The 9689-nt window shown below is 44.8% G+C and overlaps 1 protein-coding gene across 1 annotated transcript; it reads left to right on the top strand.

Moving 5' to 3' along the window:
• The first annotated feature begins 410 nt into the window (after window positions 1-410).
• On the top strand, window positions 411-2817 carry CLEC14A (C-type lectin domain containing 14A). The gene has a single exon (XM_061159194.1). It carries the CDS (start codon window positions 933-935, stop codon window positions 2388-2390), a length of 1458 nt encoding a protein of 485 aa, XP_061015177.1. The 5' UTR covers window positions 411-932; the 3' UTR covers window positions 2391-2817.
• The last annotated feature ends 6872 nt before the right edge of the window (window positions 2818-9689 follow it).

Genomic DNA, 9689 nt, shown 5'->3' with positions numbered 1-9689 from the left:
TTCCCTTTTCAGATACCAGAAAGGAACTTCTTTGACCAGCAATTCAGTTCAGTTCAGCCGCTCAGTCGTGTCCGACCCTTTGCGACCCCATGGCCTTTGCGACCCCATGGACTGCAGCATGGCAAGCTTCCCTGTCCTTCATTATCTCCCGGAGTTTGCTCAAACTCCTGTCCATGGAGTCGGTGATGCCGTCCAACCATCTCATCCTCTGCGGCTCATCCTCTGACCAGCAATTCGCACTCCGATATCGGCTTCGACAGCACAGGGAAGCCGAGCCTAGGAGAGACGGGGTACATAGTGCTGCCTCTGGTGGCAAGAGGAGGTGCTTCTACTTCGCACAGGATCCCCTATCCCCATCCCACCCCCAACCCCGAGTCTCGGGACTGAGGGAGACTGGAGCCGTCTAGAAATTGTCGTGAGGCCAACTCCGCGGCTCCGGACGGAGCACAATGGGCGGGCGTGGGCGCTCAGCGAGTTCCTCTTCTCCAGCTCTTCCTGCCAGTGTTCGCCAAAATGTTTGGGGCTTTGAGGCTGCGAAACTCCCTAAGCGCGGGGGGAAAACGATAAACGCTTCTTCCCAGGGGCGATTTTCTTTTCTATCTCTCCGGCCCTGACCAGGGTGTTTGACCTTCGAGCGGACAGCGTTCCCTGTGCCCTGGAGCCAGCTTTGTTCCCGACCTCAGAATAAATCAGGGCTGCCCCCGGGGCCTCGCAGAGCTCCGGACACGTTTCCTGTCGCGGCCTAAGGGAAGCGGTTTGCCGCTGGGACCCTGGAGCTTGGCGGTCGAGGGAACGGGCGGGAGTCGGGTTGGGGAGCGGGAAGGCGGGGGGAGCCGGCGGTGGGAGGCGGTGCCCGCGCTCCCGGGACAGCCCCACGCCCTCGGACCGTACAGACCCAAGCTGGGAGCAGCTGTGGGCGCTGGCCCTGCAAGATGAGGCCGGCGATCGCCCTGTGGTTCCTCTGGCAGGCGTTCTGGCCCCAGCTGGGCCGTGGCGAGCACCCCACCGCCGACCGCGCGGGCTGCTTGGCCTCGGGGGTCTGCTACAGCCTGCACCATGCTACCTTCAAGCGGCAGGAGGCCCAGGAGGCCTGCACCCTGCGCCATGGGGTGCTCAGCACAGTGCGCGGGGGCGCGGAGCTCCGCGCGGTGCTGGCGCTCCTGCGGGCGGGCCCGGGGCCCGGAGGGGGCTCCAAAGACCTTCTCTTCTGGGTGGCGCTGGAGCGCCGGCGATCCGACTGCACCCTGGAGAATGAGCCCTTAAGGGGATTCTCCTGGTTGTCCCCCGACGTCGGCGGGTCGGAAAGCGACACGCTGCAGTGGGTGGAGGAGCCCGCGCGCTCTTGCACCGCTCGGAAGTGCGCGGGACTCCAGGCCACCGGGGGAATCGAGCCTGCGGGCTGGAGGGAGATGCGATGCCACCAGCGCGCCGACGGCTATCTGTGCAAGTACCAGTTCCAGAGCTTGTGCCCCGCACCGCGTCCCGGGGCAGCTTCGAACTTGAGCTACCGCGCGCCCTTCCAGCTGCACAGCGCGACACTGGACTTCAGTCCCCCCGGGACGGAGGTGAGTGCGCTCTGCCCTGGGCAGCTCTCCGTCACGGCCACCTGCACCGCGGACGAGGTCGGCGCGCGCTGGGAAGGGATGCCCTCCGGGGCCGTGCTCTGCCCCTGTCCCGGGAGGTATCTAAGGGCTGGCAAATGCGCCGAGCTCCCTGACTGCCTAGACGACGTGGGAGGCTTTGCATGCGAGTGTGCTGCGGGTTTCGTGTTGGGGAAAGACGGACGCTCCTGTGTAACCAAGGGGGAAGGACAGCCGACCCCTGGAGGGACCCAGGTGCTCACCTGGCACCCGCCAGCCACTGCAGCCAGCCTCGCGCCGAAGGGAACGTGGTCACCCAGTGTCCAGGAGAGGCCGGGAGAGATACCCAATGCCCCTGGACAAGGCAGTGCAACAGCATCTTTTCCCGAGATCCCTCGGTGGGGAGCACAGAGCACGCTATCTACCCTTCAAATGTCTCCTCAAACAGAGGTAAAGGCGGACGTGAACTCTTCAGGAACAGCCTTTCCCAAGGTTAATGCTACGTCTCCCTCAGACAACCCCCAGGCTTTCGATTCTTCCACCGTGGTCTTCGTACTTGTGAGCATGGCTGTAGTAGTGTTGGTGATACTGACCGTGACAGTGTTGGGGCTTTTCAAACTCTGCTTCCACAAGAGCCCTTCCCCTCAACAAAGAAAGGAGCCTTTGGCCTCGCCGGGCAAGGAGGGTGATGCTGAGGCGGCTCCTCTGAGCTCCGGCTCTGCACGTTGCACGGACAACGGGATGAAAGCCGGGGACTGTGGTCTGCGTGCCTCGGTGTCGGGGTCCTCTCTTGGCTCTGGTGACACATAGGGAAACGGGGGACAGTGAGCGCACCTTGTGAATAGTTTCTCACGTTTAGTGAAAAGGGAAAAAAGGAACTTATTTGTGCGGATGACAATCCCTACAGAAATTCTTTATCCCCTAAATTTCCTCTATTCCACCGAGGAGCCGGATCTGAACTGAACACTCCTTCCATGAAGATGGAGGAAGTGGAAGGGCCTCAAGGTAGTAGAGGGGTGCCAGGATCCTACTGGGAGAGCTATTTTCTTGTGTTTATTCTGGGGAATTTGGAGAGGTGGTTGAACTTTTTATGACATGGGAAGCAAATAAAGTTGTTTTTTTTGTTTTTTTTTTTTACCAAAATGGAAACCTTCTGTTTACATTGTACAGGCTGGGAGTATATTGGTTTGAAATTGGTTTGAAATTTCCCAGGCAAAAAATAAAGTATTGTTGATAACCCAGACTCAAATATCATTGGTTTCCCAGAGGAGAAATTATTCAGGAAGATCAGCAGAGAGGGGCATGCTGGGAATAGCAACAAGAGTGCCTCCTGCTTTTACAGGAAGGAGAAAGTCCTTGTAATGAGCAGTAGATCTTTAAGAACTTTTTCCTTGGTTCTTTTATACTTTATTTTCAAAGTCATTGTTACTTGTGTACTCTGCTATAAATCCAAACTGTAGCATTGCCAGAGCACTGGCTCTAGAAGCAAATTATAGTTGACCACCAATTCAAGTGTTTACTGCGTGTCCTTGCTCAAGGACATGATTTGTGTTCCCCTCTTAACATTTTTGTGCTCCCTTGTGTAATACCTCCCCAACCAAATAGACCTTTCCCAAACATCAGGATGCTGATCCTCACTTCCCATTATGGCGATATTAATTTTCAATTAAAGCATTACTGCTGAGTATTGATTTGAAATCTTCTGGGTACGTTAAAGCAAAAGTAAACTGGGTTTCCTCCACAGTTGCTAGGTTCTTGAGCACTGTTTAATCCATGGGAAAATTTGAATTCCATACCACTTCCTTCCCCCACTTCATGAAAGTGTGTGCAGTGACTATACATGCCCATACTCAAATGATTACAGGTTAACAAGATTCTACGTGGGCAAAGGCACGTAGAATAGGCAAACAGCTTACCATAAGAATTAATAGTGTAAGAAATAAGTGGGAAATACAAATATCTATTATCTCGTTAGGACTTGGGATATTAGAAAATTGTCTAAATGAAGCATTCTTCTAAAAAACAATCAAGACGTAATGATAATCACTATTGAGTGGGACTGAGGCCACCCCCCCCCCCCAGAAAATATCCCACTTTTATTAATATGCTAGCACTTTAAAACTAAACATTTGTGGGTTGGTGCATGGATGGAGATAGAGAAACAAGCTAAGTAACCAGGAAGATTGGAAACAAGGAAGAAGTTTACACTATGATTGACATAAAATCATTGGGATGTTCTTGAGTATATAATGTATTAGATATGTACATAATATATAGAGTATTGTAACATTAAAGGAATAAATAGGTAATTTGCTTCATATACTAAATATATGTTTAAACAGTTAAATTTAAGCAAAATCACAAATGAATTAGAATTAACAACTTTCAAAGAAATTTTTGTGTAAAATCAGTTCACAAGAATAACTAAAATCAGGTAAGTAAATGGCTTACCCAATGTACCCAGCTTGTTTGAATGAATGTGTCTCACTTCACCTCAGTTGTAGTATTTTATCTTTGCTCGTTCCCATAAAACCTCTCCACAGAGAAGGTAACTATTTGAATAGAATATATGATACTTTCTTTTGTAAAGTGAAAAATAACCTATCTATAAGGGAAAGGCTACACACTCCAGTATTCCGGCCTGGAGAATTCCACGGACTATCTATAACTGAACTGAATGTAAATTATCTATAGCTAGTACTATCTATATCTAGAAGTATTTATATCCACCTCTGTGTACGTGTATACACATGCTTTGTCTTAAAGTAGGTACTTGTACCATTGTTACAATACAATAGAGTATGCATCACTAATTTATTATGCAACTTGCCATTGGTGACTTTACAAATTTGGGGGTCCAAATGCCCTAGTGAAGAATAAATAGGTGTCAGCTCAATAACTTAACTGCTATTCCCTATTACTTCCCCATATAAGTAAACCAGGAAAGAATTACAGAAAACTGTATGTTTTTACATTTGACTTCCTGACAGATAGCAATTGCAGACCAAGCTCCATATAATTTTGTTTGCTTTCTGGCTGTGACATTTTTCATAAAATTTCGAACCCATGGCAGAATCGAGCCAACCAAGCATGATCTCTTAAAAGCTCTGTTAGGTTAAGGTCAGTGTTCTTCCTCAGAATATTTCTCTAGTATCGCTCCTTCATTACTTCTCCAACCTCTTTGAGGTTGATCCCTTTCTTACTTAAAACCCTCTGCCCCTACACTTATCTCACAGCTGCCTGTTCAGTCATTTTCTTAGAAGGAAAACTTGGAACCTGATTTACAGTCTTTTTCTCTGGCTAAGTCCTGCTAAGGAGAAGGAAATGGCAACCCATTCCAGTGTTCTTGCCTGGAGAAACCCGGGAACGGAGGAGCCTGGTGGGCTACCGTCTATGGGGTCGCACAGAGTCAGATACGACTGAAGTGACTTAGCAGCAGCACGTCCTGCTATCAGCTTCCATAGTCTCTCTCTTTTTTTTTTTTTTCCTAATCAGACAGCATATTGTTTATTTCAGCAGATAGCCTTCAGTGACTCAAAAGAGAAATAACCCTGTACTTCAATTTGTATCATAATTTCTGGAAGACAACACCATTCTTCTAATTTTTACCAAGCAGGCAAACAGTAATTTATCCACAGGGCTCTTCTGTCAGACCTTTTCTCCCCAGCCTGAGATACAGATGACTCTTCCAATGCCTGTGTGTTTCACTTCCTTGCTTTCCTCACTTCTAACAAGCTCCACTTTATTTCAGCCTCCACTCCCACAGCGGCACCTGAGCCTTTCAGATGATTTTGAAACTGCTCTACATCTGAAATCACAAATTCAGGCATTTGTGTGGGCATGCACGTGTTCAGAGACTTACTAAATCAGTCTTTAGAGATTGGGCTTTGGAATCTCTCTCTATAGATTTTAACCCTACCCAGGTAACTCTGATTTTAAACAAAGTTTGCAAACCAGTCGATGAAATTGTGTGTACCTCAACACAAAAGTTTCACATTCTCTTTTCTCCATTCCCACTATGTCTGGAGAATAGAGGGTGCTTAATCAACAAGCAGAATTACAGTTTTTTATTTCATCAAGTCTCACAGGGATGTTGAAGTGTCCTACTGTAGCCATGTCCTCTTGATAATTTTACGGTAGTCTTGTTCTTCTACCTCTAAGACACTTTTGCTTCAGCTTGTCCAGAATAGGATAGAGAAGAGCTATCAAGCTCTGTAAAATGGTGATGGGAGAGGTGATAAGCTTGTGTCTCTTATTTAAAAGCATATTGTAGTGGTTATGGTATCTACATCAGTAAAAGAGGTTGTTTAGCATAAGAGCAAAGAGTCAAATAGTTGCTTTTGAATTCCAAAATAGGTTTTTGATATTCATAAAAGCATATCTTGAAAGTCAGAGCAAAAACATATTTTTCTTTTCTGTTTTTTCATTTGTTTCTCTTCATAAAATAGAATGAAGATACAGAAAGTTACACAGAAAAAATGTATGGTGGTGAATTAAGATAAGGGGAACACCCTTGTAACCATCAGACCACAGGAACCAAGAATAGAACTTTGCCAGCCACCCCAGGAGCCTTTCCCTTTGTCCCATTCCAATCACAGCCCCTTCCTCAATTCAGAAGTAGCCTCTATTTTGACATTTGTAGAAATCACCTTCTTACATTTGTATGGTTGTATTATGCAAGTGTGTATCCTTAGACATTGTGTTTTGATCTTAAACTTTCTTTTTATTTTAACATTTTATTTACAATGTTTTGTCCATTTTGAAATCATTTCAGACTTACAAAATTGTTACAGAAATAGAACAATTACTAAATACCAATTACCAAGATTCCACAAATGTTAACATCTTATATAACTACCATGCTGCTGCTGCTGCTAAGTCACTTCAGTCATGTCCGACTCTGTGCGACCCCATAGATGGCAGCCCACCAGGCTCCCCCGTCCCTGGGATTCTCCAGGCAAGAACACTGGAGTGGGTTGCCATTTCCTTCTCCAATGTGTGAAAGTGAAACGTGGAAGTGAAGTCGCTCAGTTGTGTCCGACTCTTAGCGACCCCATGGACTGCAGCCTACCAGGCTCCTCCGTCCATGGGAGTTTCCAGGTGAGAGTACTGGAATGGGGTGCCACTGCCTTCTCCTATATCATACTACTATCATATATATCACATATACACACATATACTTGACATATCAGTCCATATCAATAGTTCACATAGATCTTCTTTATTCCTTGTTACACCTGTGTGGTGTTCCATTAGGGGGTGATACCATGTTGTATGCACATCCTATGTACTTTTTGAAATTTTTTATTGGCATAGAGTTGATTTACAATGTTGTGCTACTTTCCGGTATACAGCAAAGTGAATCATATATCCATTCTTTTTTAGATTCTTTTCCCATATAGATTATTACAGAGTTTTAAATAGGGTTCTCTGCTATATAGTAGATCCTTATTAGTTATCTCTTATACATATATCGTAGTATATATGTGTCAACCTAATCTCCTAATTTATCCCTCCTTACCCTTCCCCCCCCCCCACCTCGTAACCTTAAGTGTGTTTTCTACATTTGTGGCTCTGTTTCTGTCAGGTTACCTTACTAAGTGAAATAAGTCAGACAGAGAAAGACAAATATCATGTGATATCACTTATATGTACAATCCTATGGACAGAGGAGCCTGGCAGGCTACAGTTCATGGGGTCTCAAGAGTCAGACATGACTTAGCAACTAAACCACCACCATGTATTCTTAACCGTCTATTTTCAAGTATCTTCTGATTTATAGATATGCTTCCCTTCCATCCCATTCTTCCTTCTTATAATTTTCATGTTGAAGAATTTGGGGTGTTTGACCTGTCAAGATTACCACAGTCTGAATTTTGCTGATTTCATACTCATGATGCATTTTGACATTTTCTTCTGTCTTCTATATTTCCTGAAAATTGATACTTAGATTCAGAGGCTTGAACAGACTTATTTGTCATATCTTTGACAAGACTAAATGCAGTAGTGTGTTTTCTTAACAAGAGCACATAATGTCTGTTTTTTACTCTTAGCAGCCACTGATGCTTAAAGCTTAGATACATTAATTCATCAGGGTTACAAAATGGTGCTTATTTTTTTCATGAATTACCTGGGAACCTTTATAAGGAGATGCTTTCTTTCATTTACTAGTTGGTTATCAAATTATAAATGTCATATGTAAGAAAGTCAGAATACTTATTTCTTTATGTTCATCAATTTTTAGGTAATTAATTTCCCTATAATCTTCAAAAGAGCAATTATATTTTAACTATTAAGATGCACTTACAGTACTAAGCATATTTGATGGGTTCAAATCAATTGGCATTCATATTTTTATCAAAATTCAAATTATCCTATCTTTGGCCAGTGAGAGCTTCCTAAGTTGACCCCCGAGTCCTTTTGACGTGATTCTAGTATCCTTGGATGATTTCCTTGCCATCTGATGTGACAAGACTTTCTAGGCTCATTATGTATATTTCCTGCCCCAGATCTGGCATTAGCCCTTTATCCAGGAAGTCTTGGTGTCTCTTAATGGAAGATGATATTTCAAGACTGCAATCTGGACTCTAGAAGAATTTCACAATTGGTCATTGTTTCTAGGCCTTTTCAGAAGAAAGATCTGGAAAGTGTCATAATTCCTGAAATCAGATAGAATTCTACCAGCAAGAGAAAGAAGAAAAAAAAAAATGAATAAATGAAGCAGAAGTGTTGAGATAAGTTTCCCTAAGTAGGCATTTGCTCACTTTCTCATTGGGCATATGCTTTGACTGCGGTGGGGGATGTGGTGATAGAAACTGGACAGACTGGAGGATAATGAGTGTAAAGGGAAGTGATAACTTACTTCCTAGGGTGTGTCCCAGGGGAACTGAAAACCTCTTAGAGAAACCACAGTCAAACTTGGTGCTAATGTTGTAGAATAGCAGTGTCTAAGTGGGTTATCTAGATGGATGGACCAAAGGGAAGCATCACAGAATGGTGTGAGAGAGAAGCTAAAGTATCTTTTGCCTGAGAGTTGTCCTATGGATCTTGTGAAACCTTAGGGTTGGAGCAATCATGACACTGAATAACCTGAATAGACCCAACACACAAAAATTAACTCAAAGGGGAACTGGTACCTTACTGCCACAGATGTAGACAGCTGAAAAGCACTGGAGACTGTATGTCCCACTATAAACCAGGCTGGACAGATCTAGTGACCATAGGACTAAGCATCTATCCTCCAATGCCAGGGTAGTATATATACTTCCTAGAACTCAGATTTTCCCCATGGATACTTGCAGAAATGAAGGGAATCAGAGAGTGACCAGTTAACCAGGAAGCACTAAGTAACATCAGAAATATATGAATTTGCCTCTGTGTGGCAAGATTAAGTTTTCTGTCATCAACAAAAATGAAGCTTAAAAACTGAGTTCTGTTACTGAGAAATAAATTTCTATTTGTACATATGTTTCATTAACTTTTATCTTAGAAAGAACTGTACATGCTTTTAACTTTGTAACTTAGAGGTAGTTAACTGCCTCATAAAGTTGTTATGAGAAAATGAATATAGAGACTTATTACGGTAACCTGGAGTAGAGTAGAGAAAAGTCAAAAGTGTTAGTCACTCAGTCACGTCCAACTCTTTGTGAACCCATGGACTGTAGCCCACCAGGCTCCAGTGTATATGGAATTCTCCAGGCAAGAATACTGGAGTGGGTTGCCATGCCCTCCTCCACGGGATCCTCCTGACCCAGGGATCGAACCCACATCTCCTGCGTTGTGGCAGATTCTGAGCCACAAAGGAAGTAGAGTAAGCACTCAAATGTCCTAGTGGCAGATTGAGGAGGGAAGCTATGAAGTGCCCTCATCATATTTATAAAGGCTTCCCTCTTGGCTCAGTTGGTAAAGAATCCATCTGCAATGCAGAAGATTCTGCCTGCAATGTGGGAGACCTAAGTTTGATCCCTGGGTCAGGAAGATCCCCTGGAAAAGGAAATTGCAACCCACTCCTGTATTGTTACCTGGAGAATCCCATGGACAGAGAAGCCTGGCGAGCTACAGTCTATGGGGTCATAGGGTCAGACATGACTTAGTGACTAAGCCACCACT

This window comes from Dama dama, chromosome 13 (genome assembly GCF_033118175.1).
Source record: "Dama dama isolate Ldn47 chromosome 13, ASM3311817v1, whole genome shotgun sequence".
NCBI lineage: Eukaryota > Metazoa > Chordata > Mammalia > Artiodactyla > Cervidae > Dama > Dama dama.
This window is presented reverse-complemented; position numbering and strand designations above follow the sequence as displayed.

What these genes read in the sequence shown, in the direction of transcription:
- CLEC14A (XM_061159194.1), top strand. Translation starts at nt 933, where the DNA reads ATGAGGCCGGCGATCGCCCTGTGGTTCCTCTGGCAGGCGTTCTGGCCC.